Genomic DNA, 16,748 nt, shown 5'->3' with positions numbered 1-16,748 from the left:
AGAAGCAGGAAGGGCAGCTAACATCCTGTATCACCTTTCCACACGTTAGCTCATTCAACCAGGTGTATTTCATTAAATGACAACTGAAAAGGGAGAAACAGAATTGAAAAAGAAAACCCTGAAGAGAAAATCTGCATCGTTATGGGAGTACTGCAATGCTTACCCTCAACTCTACTTCCATGCCGAGCAAGTCATACAGAGATGCTCCTTTGGAGGTGATTTCAGATGCAAGCTGCCTGGCTGCCTTCAAATCTGCAATCTGGAAGGAAAATACCAAAAACAGACACCTCAGCAACAGATTTTTTTTTTTTGAGACAGAGTCTCACTCTGTCACCAGACGCCAGGCTGGAGTGCAGTGGTGCAGTTTCAGCTCACTGCTACGTCTGCCTCCTGGGTTCAGGCAATTCTCCTGCCTCAGCCTCCCGAGTAGCTGGGACTATAGGCGCATGCCACCATGCCCAGCTAATTTTTTTATTTTTAGTAGAGATGGGGTTTCACCATGTTCACCAGGATGGTCTCGATCTCTTGACCTCGTGATCTGCCTGCCTTGGCCTCCCAGTCCTGAGATTACAGGCGTGAGCCACTGCGCCCGGCCAGCAACAGATTTTTTATTTTTATTTATTTATTGATTTATTTTTTTGAGACGGAGTTTCGCTCTTGTTACCCAGGCTGGAGTGCAATCGCTCGATCTCGGCTCACCGCAACCTCCGCCTCCTGGGTTCAGGCAATTCTCCTGCCTCAGCCTCCTGAGTAGCTGGGATTACAGGCACGCGCCACCATACCCAGCTAATTTTTTTTTGTATTTTTAGTAGAGATGGGGTTTCACCATGTTGACCAGGATGGTCTCGATCTCTTGACCTTGTGATCCACCCGCCTCGGCCTCCCAAAGTGCTGGGATTACAGGCGTGAGCCACCGCGCCCGGCTCAGATTTTTTAAAATAGTGACAGGGTCTTGCTATGTTGCCCCAGCTGCTCTCTAACTCCTGGCCTCAAGTGACCCTCCTACCTCAGCTTCCCAAAGTGTTGGGATCATAGGCATGAGCCGCCATGTTCAGCCACAGTTTTTTTTTTTTTTGAGATGGACTCTTGTTCTGTCACCCAGTCTGGAGTGCAGTGGCGCAATCTCAGCTCGTTGCAACTTCCACCTCCTGAGTTTAAGCCATTCTCCTGCCTCAGCCTCCCAAGTAGCTAGGATTATAGGCGCCCGCCACTGTGCCCAGCTAATTTTTGTATTTTAGTAGAGACAGGGTTTCACCACCTTGGCCAGGCTGGTCTCGAACTCCTGACCTCGTGATCCATCTGCCTAAACCTCCCAAAGCGCTGGGATTACAGACGTGAGCGACCACGCCCAGCCCAGTCACAGATTTTTAACAGACGTTCAACCACCAGCCTGTTCATGTCAGCTTCTACCTTTGGTCGGGACATGTGACCACAAACATGTGCTTCCCCAGTGACATGCTCACAGGCTGCAGGACACATGCCCAGGAAGTGATCATCTAAGTACTAATGAGACCAATTCCAGGATGCCTGGGTCTCTCCGAAAAACCTAATGTCAAGTCAAACCGCAGCCCCAACCAGGAGGCATAACTGGGAGAAAGCTGACAAGCTTCTTACCTGGACTGTGTGCCTGACAGCAGAGGAGTGACCACAGGAAGGGGCAGCCTGAGGGACACACATGCTCCTGCAGCAGCCTGACGGCCTGTGTTTCGTTCTCCCACATCCTCCTTCTCTGCCTCAGACTTTCCTCCACAGGCCTGGAGAGGCTTCAGTGGGGTAGCGCCCACTAAGGACTTACAAGGGTTCTGGGCTCCACAGAGGGGGCAGCTGTTGCCAGGAAGGCGGTGATAACCACGATGAGGACTTAGCACCGAACCCTTCGCACAGGCTTCTTTCTTAGGATGCGCGTGTCACCCCCTCTTCCTGGAATATGCTAACTCTCCTAAGGAGGGCGAACATAAACGTCTCCCTGCTCTGCTCCCTCTCCCTCTCTCCTGGACAACTCTAATCCCCACCTTCTGGCTCTCACTTTCAACCCACCAGCAACAACTCTCCCTCTTCACTTGCAGCTGATGGCTTGCTTCCCTCCTTGGTCCTCCAGGATCCAGCTTGCTCTGGCTCTAGCTGCTTTTCTTCCCTTCCTGGCAGCACATCCCCAAACTTCTTTGCAGGAGTCTGTCACCTTCCCTGCTTCTCAACAGTGGAGTGAGTCGGAGTTCCATTCCTGGACCCCCTTTCTTTTCTGCTGGCTCTGCTCCTATCCTCAAGGCTTTCATGCCATCTGTGTGCTGATGCCTCCCCACCTCCAGCCTGGGCTCTCCCTGGGCTCCAGTCTCACACTCCAGCTACCTGAGCACCAACGCCACCTGCACAGCCAACAGGTGTGGCAAATGAAGCATGTCCAGAACCTTCTCCGCTTCAGTACACAGCAACTTCGTCCTGCCAGAGGCTCACACCAAAAACTTCAGAGCAGTGATGTCTAATATAGTAACCAATAGCCACTAGCCATTTTCACTTAAATTATTTAAACATTTTTAAAAAACGCAGATCTCAACTCAGTTCCTCAGTTGTGCTCGCCACATGTGGCCAGTGGCTCTTGCAGAGTATAACACAGAGGTGGAACACACCCACCAGCTCAGCAAGCTCTGCCGCATGGCTGCCCCAAGACCTTGCCTGTAGCACCTGGCTTACTCTCAACCCATGCATCATCCTGTGAGATCCACCACCAAAATATGCCCCAATTTCTAGACACTTCTGCTGAAGAGTGTCGTTCCTGGTTAAAAAATCCACGGCTGGCCATGGTGGCTCACACCTGTAATCCTAACACTTTGGGAGGCCAGGGCGGATAGATCACTTGAGGTCAAGAGTTCAAAACCAGCTTGGCCACCATGGTGAAACCCTGTCTCTACTAAAAAAAAAAAAAAAAAAAAAATACAAAAAATTAGCTGGGCACTTGGGAGGCTGAGGCACAAGAATCACTTGAACCTGGGAGGCAGAGTTTGCAGTGAGCTGGGATTGTGCCACTACACTCCAGCTTGGGCGACAGAGTGAGACTCCATCTCAAAAAAATAAAAAATAATAAAAATAAAAACCCCCGTGTGAGGGCAGGTGTGGTGGCTCATGCCTATAATCCCAGCACTTGGGGAGGCTGAGGCAGGCAGATCCCCTGAGGTCAGGAGTTTGAGACTAGCTGACTAACACGATGAAACCCCGTCTCTACTAAAAAAAGAAAAATACAAAAAATTAGCTGGGCGTGGTGGTGCGCACTTGTAATCCCAGCTACTCAGGAGGCTGAGGCAGGAGAATCTCTTGAACCCAGGAGGCAGAGACACAGGGAGCCAAGATCGTGCCATTGTATTACAGCCTGGGCAACGAGTGAAACTCTATCTTAAAAAAAAAAAAAACCAAACCGAGAACGATCCAAGATGGCCGATCGCTAACATCCCGGGATTGCAGCTCTCAGGGAAGGCGCGGAGAACTAGAGGACGCCACACTTTCAGACAAAGTCTGGTCGCTCACGGAGCAGAAGACCCCCAGTGGTGGAAACACACGGGTCGCCAGCGCGACTCTCGTGGTCGCCGCAGCGGTTCCGCCGGCACCTTGGCGCTGCAGCTCTCGGAGCAGAGTAAACGGGAATGCTTCCCCTTCTGACCGAGGTTTGGAGCCCCGGAAAGGCAGAGTCGCCTACTACGGACACAAGAAGGAAGCCAGACAGGAGAATCCTGGGCAGAAAAGCACCATCAGTTTTAACGCCGCTGCTCTGGCCCTGGGAACTAACAACCTGGACGTCCACTCAAGAGACCTAATCTGAAAGTTGGTAATTTCAAAGACGGGAAGAAACCAGCGTAAAAAAGCTGAGAATACTCAAAGTCAGAACGCCTCTCCCTCTAAAGATGATCACAGCTCCACATCAACAATGGAACAAGGCTTGATGGAGAACGAGCGCCTCCTGATGACAGAATCACTATTCAAGGAATGGATAATAACAAACTTCGGTGAGTTAAAAGAACATGTTGTAGCCCAACGTAAAGAAACTAGGAACTTTGAAAAAAGGTTTGATGAAATCCTATTGAGAATAGACAACTTAGAGAGGAGTATGAGTGAATTAATGGAACTGAAGAACACAATACAGGAACTCCAAGAAGTATGCACAGGTTTAAACACTCGAATTGTTCAAGCAGAAGAAGGGATATCAGAGGTCAAAGTCCAACTTAATGAAATAAAACGCGAAGAAATGATTAGAGAAAAAAGGATAAAAAGGAATGAGCAAAGTCTCCAAGAAATGTGGGACTATGTGAAAAGACCAAATTTACGTTTGATAGGTGTACCTGAATGCGACGGAGAGAATGAATCCAAGCTGGAAAATACCCTTCAGGATATTATTCAGGAAAATTTTCCTAAACTAGCAAAGCAGGTCAACATTCAACCCCAGGTAATACAGAGAACACCACAAAGATATTCCTCAAGAAGACCAACCCCAAGGCACATAATCGTTAGATTCACCAGGGTTGAAACGAAGGAGAGGATACTAAGGGCAGCCAGAGAGAACGGTCGGATAACCCACAAAGGCAAGCTTATCAGACTTACAGCAGATCTCTCAGCAGAAACTCTACAAGCCAGAAGAGAGTGGGGGCCAATATTCAACATTCTCAAAGAACAGAACCTTCAGCCCAGAATTTCATATCCAGCCAAACTAAGCTTCACAACTGAAGGAAAAATAAAATCTTTTATGAACAAGCAAGAACTCAGAGATTTTATTACCACCAGGCCTGCTTTACAAGAGCTTCTGAAAGAAGCATTACACACAGAAAAAAACAACCAGTATTAGCCTTTCTAAAAATACACCAAAAAGTAAAGAGCACCAACATAAAGAAGAATTTACACCAAAAAATGGATAAAACAGCCAGTCAACATCAAATGACAGTAACCCTAAATTTAAATTGACTAAATTCCCAATCAAAAGACACAGCCAAAACCCAATGGCATGTTACATCCAGACCTGTTTCACATGCAAGGATACACAAAGACTCAAAACAAATGGATGGAGAAAGATTTACCAACCAAATGGAGAGCAAAAATAAATAAAAAATAAATAAAAAGCAGGAGTTGCAATTCTTGTATCGGATAAAATAGATTTTAAAGCAACAAAGATATAGTGGTAAAAGGATCAATGCAACAACAAGAGCTAACAATCCTAACACCCAGATAGGAGACTTAGATTCAATGAGACAGAAAATTAATAAGGATATCAAGGACTCGAACTCAGATCCAGAACAAGTAAACTTAATAAATATTTATAGAGCTCTCCACTTCAAATACACAAAATATACATTCTTGTCAATACCACATCACACCTACCCATTAGTTTAAATGAAACATTGATTGGCCATTATTAATACCCAATTTTTTTCAAAATAAAGCAATATTTCCATTTACTCTCCCTCTTTCTCTTCCTCTTTCTTCCTCTCCTTTACTTATTTTTTTTTTCTTTCCTTCTCTCAAAAAAAAAAGAAATCAACTTGTAAACCTCTAGATCCAGGTCGGCAATGTCTCTTTCATTGCTTGATTTCCTTCCTTCCCTTCCCTCCCTCCCTCCCTCCCTCCCCACTTCCTCCCTTCCTTCCTTCCTTCATCCCTTCCTTCCTCCCTACCGTCCTTCTTTCCTTCCTTCCTGCCTTCCTCCCCCCCCCCAAAAAAAAAAAAACCAAACCAAGACAAAAAACCCATGTGTGACTTTTCAAGCCTGACTATAGACAATGACAAGGCCTCACCCAGCAGGCCTCACCGGGGAAGCTTCCCTCCCTGCACCAGACTCGGGACTCAGCCAGTGCACTGTGGTCTTAGGCACTCTGCGTGCCCTTGCTCTTAGGTGCATTCCCAGGCCTGGGCCTTCATTCCTAGGTCTCCTTCCCTGAGACCTTGGGTACAGGTCCTCCTCAGGCACCTCTGCTGAGGCCTCCTAATGAGGGGCAGGAGGGAGGCCTTGGAAACGCCTGCCCCACTGACTCAGTTCTCGGTCCATTACCATTCCTAGCCTTTCCTCCCCGCCCCACAGAGTCCACAGAACTGCAGAAGCCGTCTGCTGGGGGCTGCCTCAACACTGAGACGACCCCACCTGCATGAATCCACCTGGCCCCTGACCTGTGTGCCGATCCATAGGAGAATATGGCACAGGAGGAATCAGGGCCTGCTCTGGTTTAAGAGTCCTGCTTATATTAACGCACTGCAGTGAGAGAATAACGGCTTAACCTTCATTTCTGGCTTGCTGCTGTGGTCACTCCCAGACACGAGACAGCGCCCCTCCTAAAAGCACTCTGCCCAAAGCCACAGTCACCCCACGCTCTCTGAACAGGCTCGCTGCTTCCACCCCTGCCTCCTGCTTCAGTCTGGTGGCAGCCTAGCAGCCAGAGCAACCCTTTGGATGGGAAAAAAGCATGGAGGGCTCTGCTCAGATCCCAGCGGTTCCCACCTTAGAGGCAAAGGAAAAGGCTTTACAGGGGCTTCCCAGGTGCCAGAGGGTCTGTCACTCCCACCCCTCATCACATGGCTTCTTCGCTTTTCTGCAAACAGACAAAACACTTTTTTTTTCCCCAAACAAGGTCTCGTTCTGCTGCCTAGGCTGGAGCGCAGCAGCATGAACATGGCTCAACTGCCTGGGCTCAAGTGATCCTCCACCTGAGCCTCCTGAGCAGCTGGGACCACAGGTGTGTACCACCCCACCTAGCTAACTTTTCTCTATTTTTGGTAGAAATGGTGTCTCACTATGTTGCCCAGGTTGGTCTCTCAAACTCTTGGCCTCAAAGGATCCTCCCACCTCAACGCCCCAAGGTGCTCAGCTCATAGGTGTGAGTCACCGCACCCGGCTCAAAACAAATTGTCATCCTGAGACACCCTGTGGCAACCTCCCACCTCTGCCACTCGCTCTTTCCCTCCCTCGGATCTCTGCTGGAAACACCACCCAATCCATGAGGCCTTCCTGATCACCCCATTTAAGATCACCCCCCAGCAGCGTCCATACCCATCCATCCCAGCTTTTATTCTCCGCAGCCTGCACTGTATCTGACCTTCCACATCTCTTACGTTATTGTTCACAGTCTGACTCCCGCAACTAAAGAGCAGAAGCACATGATTTCGGTCCTTTTTGTTCAAATCTACACCCCCAGCCCCTGAATGCAACCTGAAAAATACTAAGCTTTTAATAGTTTAATTAATGGACTGTGACTATGCCTTTACCCAAATACTGCTGAGCACAAAACTGACAAACTGCCCTCAGCCGAGGAGGAAGGAAAGCAGCGGACACCTTCCACTTCAGAGTTCGACAGATCAGTGCTCCGAAGCTCACTACAAGGCTTCCAATGTCCTTACCTTTGAGCTGAGATCAAACTTGAATTTGCTAACGTCTTCCTCCACTCTCTGAGAGCCCTCCATCCCCTTGGACTTCATAGCATTATAAAGGACGGATGTGATCTTCAACAGTTCTTTCACTGCATACCCATCTGCTTGATAAAGCTTCTTAGTGTTGAGTTTTATATGTGCCTTGGTGGCCTATTTTTAGACAAAAAAAAAAAAAGTTGAAGGCCCTTTCCATGTAATGTCTAAACCAAATCCCACGTAGGTAAGTTGAAAACGCCTCTGCTGACAACTGGGTACAACCTCGTATGAGTAAAGCATTCAAGTGCCTCACATACTGCGAGTGGGTCCATAAACTGGGACAATCTCGATGGAGAGCAACTTGGCAAAAGACGGCAAAACTACAAAGGCAAGTTCACTTTTCACCCAGCCATTCCAATTCTAAGACCTTGCTCTCGCGACACACTCAAACACGAACCAAATGAGATGCAGAGGTTGTTACAGCATTGATTCAAAGAGCAAAGCCCAACGACCTAAAAGCCTACCTATATGAATCACATAACTTACGGCATATCCATGCAAGCAATACCACTCAGGTGTAAACAGAATGAGGAAATTCTATATGGATTTGGAAACTTCTCTAAAACATGCCATTAAGTAAAGCAAGATGCTAAACATCTTGTAGTGTACAGTGAGCACATCGAGCAGTATATAGCACACTAGCATTTGTGCAAAACGAAGGAAAAAGATCTATTTCTATTTGCACACACACAAACTCTGGAAGAGATTTAAAATAGTGGTTATGGTCGAGCGCAATGCCTCACGCCTGTAATCCCAGAACTCTGGGAGGCCGAGGTGGGCGGATCACAAGGTCAGGAGTTCAAGACCATTCTGCCCAACATGGTGAAAGCCCATCTCTACTAAAAATAAAAAAGTTAGCTGGGCGTGGTGGCACACATCTGTGGTCCCAGCTACTCAGGAGGCTGAGGCAGGAGAATTGCTTGAACCTGGGAGGCAAAGGTTGCAGTGAGCTCAGATCGCACCACTGCACTCCAGCCTGGCAACAGAGCAAGACTCCATCTCAAAAAATACATTAAAAAGATAAAAAAACAAAATAAAATAATGATTATCTGGAATGGAACTTGGCCTAGGGCAGACAGGGTAGAAAGTCATTTTACTCCATTTTGCTTCATGTTTTTAATTTTTTTTTTTTTTTCTGAGATACGATCTCACTTGGTCACCTGGGCTGGAGTGTAAACTGCATGACTGACTGCAGCCTCAACCTCCCAGACTCAAGCAATCCTCCCACCTCAGCCTCCCAAGTAACTGAGACTACAGGCACATGTCACCAAGCCCATCTAATTTTTTATTTTTATTTTTTGTAGAGATAGGATCTCACTATATCGCCCAGGCTGTTCTCCAACTCCTGGACTCAAGCTGTCCTTCTACCTCAGCCTCCCAAGGTGCTAGGAATATAGGAATGAACAGCCATGCTCTGCCCACTTTAAATCTGTGAGCCATGAAATGTGTTACCTATTCAAAAATAAACAAAATTTTTAACAAATAATGAATTAAAAAACAAACAGAAGGAACTTCGCTGGTGAAATGGCTCCACAGAAACCCAGCAATGGAATAGTTTTAGAAAGCAAACTCAGGCCAGGCACATGGTGGCTCATGCCTGTAATCCCAGCACTTTGGAAGGCCAAGGTGGGTGGGTCACTTAAGGTTGGGAGTTTGAGTCCAGTGTGGCTAACATGGTGAAATCCCGTCTCTACTAAAAATACAAAAATTAGCCAGGTGTGGCAGCACATGCCTGTAATCCCAGCTACTCAGGAAGCTGACACAGGAGAATCGCTTAAACCTGGGAGGTGGAGGTTGCAGTGAGCCCAGGTTGTGCCATTATACTCCAGCCTGGGTGACAGAATGAGACTCCATCTCAAAAAAATAAAAATAAAAATAAACTCAATTACTCAATTTGAATGTAGCCCTAATAGAGTCATTCTTCCTAGTTTACTTAATTTTACAGCTCCACAAAATAACTGTCCACTAACCATGAACTGGGCAATTGCCTTAATGAAGAAAACTCGGTCCTGTTCAGTGTCCACATTAAGCGGGATGTCAGTCTGGGGCTCGTATCTATCAGAGAGGGAAGGGGAGAGAGCACAGGTTAGCCAAGGAGAAAGTCCACTAAAGAGAATGTGGGCAACTGAGAGGACAGTGGGTCTGTAACTCAACACTCTCCAAGTCCCCAAATATGGTAAGAGTAAGACAGACTTCAAAAGCAAAACCAAATACCAAGGGAACAAATCCCCACCTAAGAACAGCTTTAACAGATTTCAAAAATCCAATGTGGGGCTCAGCTTACAAAATTACATCTCTCTCAGACCTCAACAGGTCATGAAACTCATCAGAACTGCTGCCCTGGCTGGCAGCCCCTGACTCAGAGATCAATGCCAGGGCTGATTAGTCAGCTCTGAGCAGCGGCAAAGTTGCTGAAGCTACTTTCTTCCAGGTATTGATACCAGGGGTCAGCAGACTACGGCCCCCGACCTGTCCAGCCTGCAAGCTAAGAACAGTTTTTACATTTTAAGAAGAAGAGATGCAATAGAGATGTCACACAGTCTCTGAGTTTTATGTTTAGCAAAAGGTAAAATATTTATTATCTGGTCCTTAACAGAAAAAGCTGCCAACTCTGAATCATATTCAATTTTTCACACAAAAAGAAATCTACATTATTTCTAACCCAATGTACTGATTAGAGTGTGCAAAAAGGTCCCTGTCACTCTGAAGTGAGGGGCTGAAGAGCAGCCTAGCCCAGCACCCAAATGAGGGATTATCACTCTCCTTTTACCACTTCCTGGTATATTTCCATCTCCCACAGCGTTCTTTAAACTCCAACGATTTTTTTTTTTTTGAGACACAATCTCAATCTGTCCGAGCAGGCATGCAGTAGCATGATCAGTGGCGCTGCGGCCTCAAACCCCTGGGATCAAGTGATCCTCCTGCCTCAGCCTCCTGAGTAGCTGGAACTATGAGTGTGTACCACCCATGCTTGACTAACTGTTCTTTTGTGTGTGGAGGCAGGGTCTTGCTATGTTGAACAGGCTGGCCTCACACCCCTGGGATTACAAAGTGCTGGGATGATAGGAATGAGCCACTGTGCCCAGCCACAGCCGCTTTTTAACAGGATACAAGTGGGTCTGTCAAACTCCAACTTCATCAAACTCTTCCTTGGGCAGCACCACAACCGTGTCCTGTTTTCTAGATGGCTAATAAATAAAACCCAGCATTCACTCTCAGACTTCGGTAAAGTGCAGCTGGGGCCGGGCGCGGTGGCTCACGCCTGTAATCCCAGCACTTTGGGAGGCCGAGGCGGGTGGATCACGAGGTCAAGAGATCGAAAACATCCTGGTCAACACGGTGAAACCCCATCTCAACTAAAAATACAAAAAATTAGCTGGGCACGGTAGTACGTGCCTGTAGTCCCAGCTACTCGGGAGGCCGAGGCAGCAGAATTGCCTGAACCCAGGAGGCGGAGGTTGCGGAGAGCCGAGATCGCGCCATTGCACTCCAGCCTGGGCAACGAGAGAGAAGCTCCGTCTCAAAAAAAATAAATAACTAAAATAAAATAATGTGCAGTTGTAACCTTTTCACAAGCCAGAGAAGCACTTCAGACACAAGTTCAAAATTGGGTGTTCGGAAGTTTTCCATAGAGACATGGCGAGGGTATCCCAGGGCTCTCATCATCTCGGTGAAATCTGTCCAAGGTAAAAGACAGTTCAGTCAGTTCCCCGTGCCCCGGCAACTCCTTGTTAACTTAGATGCCGTCTTTGCTTTTCCTTGCGATTTCCAACCTGTTGACAGCTGTAGGGTCTATCTGCCAACTTTCTACCAGAGAAACCAAAACAAAGACAAAATTTAAAATACCAAAAATGCTACCTCAAAAACATGTACTTACGTTCAATGGGAGAAGTAGATGGCTATATACGAAAATGGAACTGAGGGGTTAGCTGTGAATCTGATTTCTCTTTACTGCTAAAAATAAGAAACACCTGTCTTTATGAAATGTTATGAAGAAAAAGTATTTTAAAATATCAACAGCGGTTTGACTCTAATTCAGCTAATTAAAAATTATTTTAGGCCGGGTGCAGCGGCTCACACCTGTAATCCCAGCCCTTTGGGAGGCCGAGGCGGGTGGAACACAAGGTCAAGAGATTGAGACCATCCTGATCAACATGGTAAAACCCCGTCTCTACTAAAAATACAAAAATTAGTTGGACATGGTGGCACATGCCTGTAGTCCCAGCTATTCCGGAGGCTGAGGCAGGAGAATTGCTTGAACCCAGGAGGCGGAGGTTGTGGTGAGCCGAGATTGCGCCACTGCACTCCAGCAACTGGGTAAAAACAGCGAAACTCTGTCTCAAAGAAAAAATTTAAAATGTTAACAGTGGTTATTTCTGTGGGGAATGGGCAGGATGACATTCACGTTTCTGAGTTGTCTTTGTTTTTAATTTTAGTGAGCATATGGGACCCAAATAACACAAGTTTTAAAGATCAGTTGCTGGCCAAGTACAGTGGCTCATAATTCCAGCACTTTGGGAGACCAAGGTGGGTAGATCACAAGGTCAGGAGATCAAGACCAGCCTGACCAATATGATGAAACCCCATCTCTACTAAAAATACAAAAATTAGCTAGGTGTGGTAGCGGGTGCCTGTAATCCAGCTACTTAGGAAGCTGAAGCAGGAGAATCGCTTGAACCCAGGAGGCAGAGGTTGCAGTGAGCCGAGATCACGCCACTGCACTCCAGCCTGGGCAACAGATCAAGACACTGACTCAAAAAATAAAAATAATAAGAAAAGATCAGTCGTGTTGTATCTAAACAAATTTTTTTTTTTCTTTGAGACAGAGTTTTGCTCTTGCTGCCCCGGCTGGAATGCGATGGCGCCATCTCTGCTCACCACAACCTCTGCTTCCTGGGTCGAAGCGACTGTCCTGCCTTGGCTTCATGTGCAGCTGGGATTACATGTATGTGCCACCATGCCTGGGTAATTTTGTATTTGTAGTAGGGACAGGGTTTCTCCACATTGGTCAGGCTGTTCTCAAACTCCTGACCTCAGGTGATTTGCCTGCCTCAGCCTCCCAAAGTGCACCCAAACTAGAAATCTTATAGTGGTTGAACTACAGAACCATATTTAGATTATAAAACAGATTAAGAAATAGTAACACAGCGTGGCATGGTGGCTCACGCGTATAATCCCAGCACTTCGGAAGACTGAGGCGGGTGGATCACCTGAGGTCAGGAGTTTGAGACCCACCCTGGCCAACACGTGAAACCCTGTCTCTACTAAAAATACAAAAGTTAGGTGGGTGTGGTGGTGGGTGCCTACAATTCTAGTTACCGGGGAGGCTGAGGCAGGAAAATTGCTGGCATCTGGGAAGTGGAGGTTGCAGTGAGCCAAGATCACACCATTGCACTCCAGCCTGGGCAACAGAGCAAGACTCTGTCTCAAAAAAAAAAAGAAAAGAAAGAAAGAAGGCAGCAGACTTTCCTTCACACGGTCAGGCGTTGCCTAAAGACTTCTGACCACTGTGTACTAGTCAAGTCCTCTTTGTGCAGTTGTGTTATTGTCAAATGGAGACGGATTTGAGTAAGATCCTTACCACACACTGCACAACTTCACAGCATTCATTCAAGGTCAAAATATTCTGAAATTGGCCGGGCGCGGTGGCTCACGCCTGCAATCCCAGCACTTTGGGAGGCCAAGGCAGGCAGATCACAAGGTCAAGAGATCAAGATCATCCTGGCCGACATGGTAAAACCCCATCTCCACTAAAAATACAAAAATTAGCTGGGCGTGGTGGCACACGCCTGTAGTCCCAGCTACTCAGGAGGCTGAGGCAGGAGAATCACTTGAACCGAAAACAGATTGTAGTGATCCAAGATCATACCACTGGACTCCAGCCCAGCAAGAGTGAGACTTGCCTCAAAAAAAAGAAAAATCTGAAATCTCCCTGTATCTCTTCCCTACAGAACTCCATTCTATGTTCCCTAGAAGGGTGTTGACCTCTCTGAAAAAACTATGGGGGAGGAGACACTCACCCTGTATGATGTGTGGCTACCAAAGACCTTCAAATCACAGAGGACAGGATTCACACTCCAGGGCTCAGTGGCTACGTGGATAAAAGGTAATGTGTCTTCCTGGATATTTTTACATTGTAGAAAAATAACAATTCATAACCAAAAGGAATAATCTCTTTTTTTCAATTTTAGAATTGCCAATCTTCTCTGTAGCGTTCCAATTTTAGCATATGTGCTTCCGAAGCAAGCACAGGAGTCATCTCTAATGCTGAAATTTCAGGCACCAGTAATTTGGTGAGAAAATTGTCTCTTTGGGGCCGGGCGCGGTGGCTCACGCCTGTAATCCCAGCACTTTGGGAGGCCGAGGCGGGTGGATCACGAGGTCAAGAGATCGAGACCATCCTGGTCAACATGGTGAAACCCCGTCTCTACTAAAAATACAAAAAATTAGCTGGGCATGGTGGCGCGTGCCTGTAATCCCAGCTACTCAGGAGGCTGAGGCAGGAGAATTGCCTGAACCCAGGAGGAGGAGGTTGCGGTGAGCCGAGATTGTGCCACTGCACTCCAGCCTGGGTGACAAGGGCGAAACTCTGTCTCACAAAAAAAAAAAAAAAAAGAAAATTGGCTCTTTGGGGCCAGGCGCAGTGGCTCACGCCTGTAATCCAAGCACCTTGGAGGCCAAGGTGGGCAGATCACCTGAGGTCGGGACTTCAAGACCAGCCTGACCAACATGGTGAAACCCCATTTAAAAAAACAAAAGAAAGAAAAAAGAGAAAACTGGCTCTTTAAGAGACTCCTCAGACCACACCAAATTGGCAATCATCTGCTATTCCCTTTTTTTTTTTTTTTTTTTTGAGACAGAGTCTCACTCCGAGGCCCAGGCTGGAATGTAGTGGTGCAATCTTGGCTCACAGCAACTTCTGCACGCCCCCTGCCTCCCGCCATTTCAAGCAATTCTACTTAGCTTCCCAAGTAGTTGGGACTACAGACATGGGTCACCACACCCAACTAATTTTTTGAATTTTAGGCAGACACAGGGTTTCACCATGTTGGCCAGGCTGGTCTCGAACTCCTGACAACTGATTTGCCTGCCTCAGTCCCCCAAAGTGCTGGGATTACAAGTGTAAGCCACTGTGCCCAGCCGTAGCCAGCACTCTTAGCCTCATTCTTACACTTCCCTATCCTCTTAGCAAAGGAATTCGAGCTCCCTTCTCCTCACCAGCCCTGCAAATAGATGCAGACAGAGTTCAGGATCTCTGGAGCTCAGGCAAACTGAATTCAAACTCCAGTACCACCTCCAACCGCCAGTGTCACCTGCCCAAGTTACTTGTTCTCTCTGTGCCCATTTCCTCATTTCGCAGATAATTAAAATGAAATAATTCACATAACACAGAGTGGTCCCTGGCAGATCGTTAAAACTCAAAAAACGTTAGCCTCAACAAACATCGTGCAGCCCCCTTTCCTCGGTTTTGTTGCTGTTCATTCTTTTTTTTTTGAGACAGAGTCTCACTCTGTCACCAGGCTGGACCAAAGAAAAGAAAAGAAAGCAACAGACTTTCCTCCACAGAGTCAGGCACTGCCTAAATACTTCTGACCACTACGTAGTAGTCAAGTTTTGTTCTATTATATTTGTAATACAGATACAGGTTTTCTCCATGTTGGTCAGGCTAGGCTAGTCTCGAACTCCTGACCCCAGGTGATCCACCCGCCCCAGCCTTCCAAAGTGCTGGGATTACAGGTGTGAGCCACCATGCCCAGCCGCCGCTGTTCGTTTTCTTTCTTTCGAGATGGAGTTTCACTCTTGTTGCCCAGGCTGGAGTGCAATGGCGAGATCTTGGCTCAATGCAACCTTCGCCTCTTGGGTTCAAGCGATTCTCCTGCCTCTGCCTCCCGAGTAGTTGGGATTACAGGCATGCGCCACCACGCCCAGCTAATTTTGTATTTTTAGTAGAGATGGCAGGGTTTCTCCATGTTGCTCAGGCTGGTCTCGAACGCCCGACCTCAGGTGATTCGCCCGCCACGACCTCCCAAAGTGCTGGGATTATAAGCGTGAGCCACCGCGCCCGGCCTGCTGTTCATTTTTCTAAGCGCTAAGCTAACCCAACTCAAAAAACAGTCTCTCAAGTCTCCATGCATTTTCCAACCCGGTAGCGAACAGACGCCTGCAGCTATACAAATAGAAATGAGTGACAATTAAAAATTCAGTTCTTCATCTAAAGTGGCCACATTTCAAGCGTTCTGAGCCATACGAGGACAGTGGCATATAAACTTTCCCTCCTCGCTAGAAATGGTCTAAGAACGGCCTGGGGCGCTCTGCGGGGTGGTAGCCGCGGATCAGGGGCGGTCCCGGAGGAGCAGAGGCCCGAAAGGGGGCTCCGGCAGTGCGAGCCTCAGAGGTCACCAAGACAGGGGACCTGGCGAGCAGGAACGCTAAATATTTGGAAGACCCTCAGGTCACAGGGGCGCGGAGCTTACTGCGGAGGTCGCGGAAAGACATGACGCTCAGGTCCCCAGAAGCCACGGGTCGCAGCTACTCGGTCCTCAGCGCTTACACGCCCAGCGCTCGCCGGTCTCTACGGCAACCAGTGGAGCCTTGGACGGCGCGCGGTCAGGGCCAAACAAAACGGGAAGCGAATACGCCGCAGCTTGCGCAGGCGCACAGGCAGAGCAGGCCGGCAGACGCCGCTCCCGAGACGCCGAGGGCAGTGGGCGTGGCCACCTCGGCGAGTATGGGGGTTACTAACTCCGCGGCTTTTAGGCCTCTCTTTAAATACAGGCTTTGCAGACGTTTCGCGCTGGCTGACAGGCTCCGAGCACCTATGTGCTTGACGCTGCGCTAGGCGCTTTCCATATGCTTATTTCCCCCTCGTTTGTATAAAGAATGCACTATACTTGGCCGGGCGCGGTGGCTCACCCCTGTAATCCCAGCACTTCGGGAGGCCGAGGCGGGCGGATCACTTGAGGTCAGGAGTTCGAGACTACCCTGGCCAACACGGCGAAACCCCGTCTCTACCAAAAAATACAAAAATTAGCCAAGCGTGGTGGTGCACACCTGTAATCTCAGCTACTCGGGAAATTGAGGCAAGAAAATCACTTGAAACTGGCAGGCGGAGGTTGCAGTGAGCGGAGAACGCGCCACTGCCCTTCAGGGCGACAGAGCGAGACTCCGTCTAAAAAAAAAAAATGCACTATACTGAAGAAGCCGGCTTTCCCTCGTCCTAGGCAAAGCCCGGTCCCCCTCGGGCTCCGGTAGCTGGGCGGAGGTCGGGCTCACAGCTGGCGCCCAGAGGAAAGCAGGGGCGGGGTTCTGCGCACGCGCAG

The 16,748-nt window shown here is 48.0% G+C and overlaps 1 protein-coding gene across 26 annotated transcripts in view; it reads right to left on the bottom strand.

The window, feature by feature from the left end:
- CLUAP1 (clusterin associated protein 1) overlaps positions 1–16,722 on the bottom strand; it is a 42,120-nt gene extending 25,398 nt beyond the window's left edge. For 7 of the 26 annotated variants that reach the window (XR_004731671.3, XM_078344513.1, XM_078344500.1 and 4 more), the window contains exons 1-5: positions 15,903–15,985; positions 10,994–11,105; positions 9,399–9,483; positions 7,363–7,542; positions 164–259 (exon numbers count right to left, since the gene is read on the bottom strand). Coding sequence is in view for 25 of the 26 variants with exons in the window: in XM_078344513.1 (XP_078200639.1) it covers positions 164–259; positions 7,363–7,542; positions 9,399–9,483; positions 10,994–11,105; positions 15,903–15,924 (495 nt within the window). In the remaining variant the exon portion in view is untranslated. Of the gene's footprint in view, positions 1–163; positions 260–7,362; positions 7,543–9,398; positions 9,484–10,993; positions 11,106–11,305; positions 11,383–13,448; positions 13,520–15,902; positions 15,986–16,479 lie in introns of those variants that run through there. The other 19 variants (XM_078344505.1, XM_078344509.1, XM_078344516.1 and 16 more) reach the window with 9 other exon arrangements.
- Between the last annotated feature and the right edge of the window lie 26 nt (positions 16,723–16,748).

The sequence above is a fragment of the Callithrix jacchus genome, chromosome 12, assembly GCF_049354715.1.
Source record: "Callithrix jacchus isolate 240 chromosome 12, calJac240_pri, whole genome shotgun sequence".
In the NCBI taxonomy this organism is placed as follows: Eukaryota; Metazoa; Chordata; class Mammalia; order Primates; family Cebidae; genus Callithrix; species Callithrix jacchus.
This window is presented reverse-complemented; position numbering and strand designations above follow the sequence as displayed.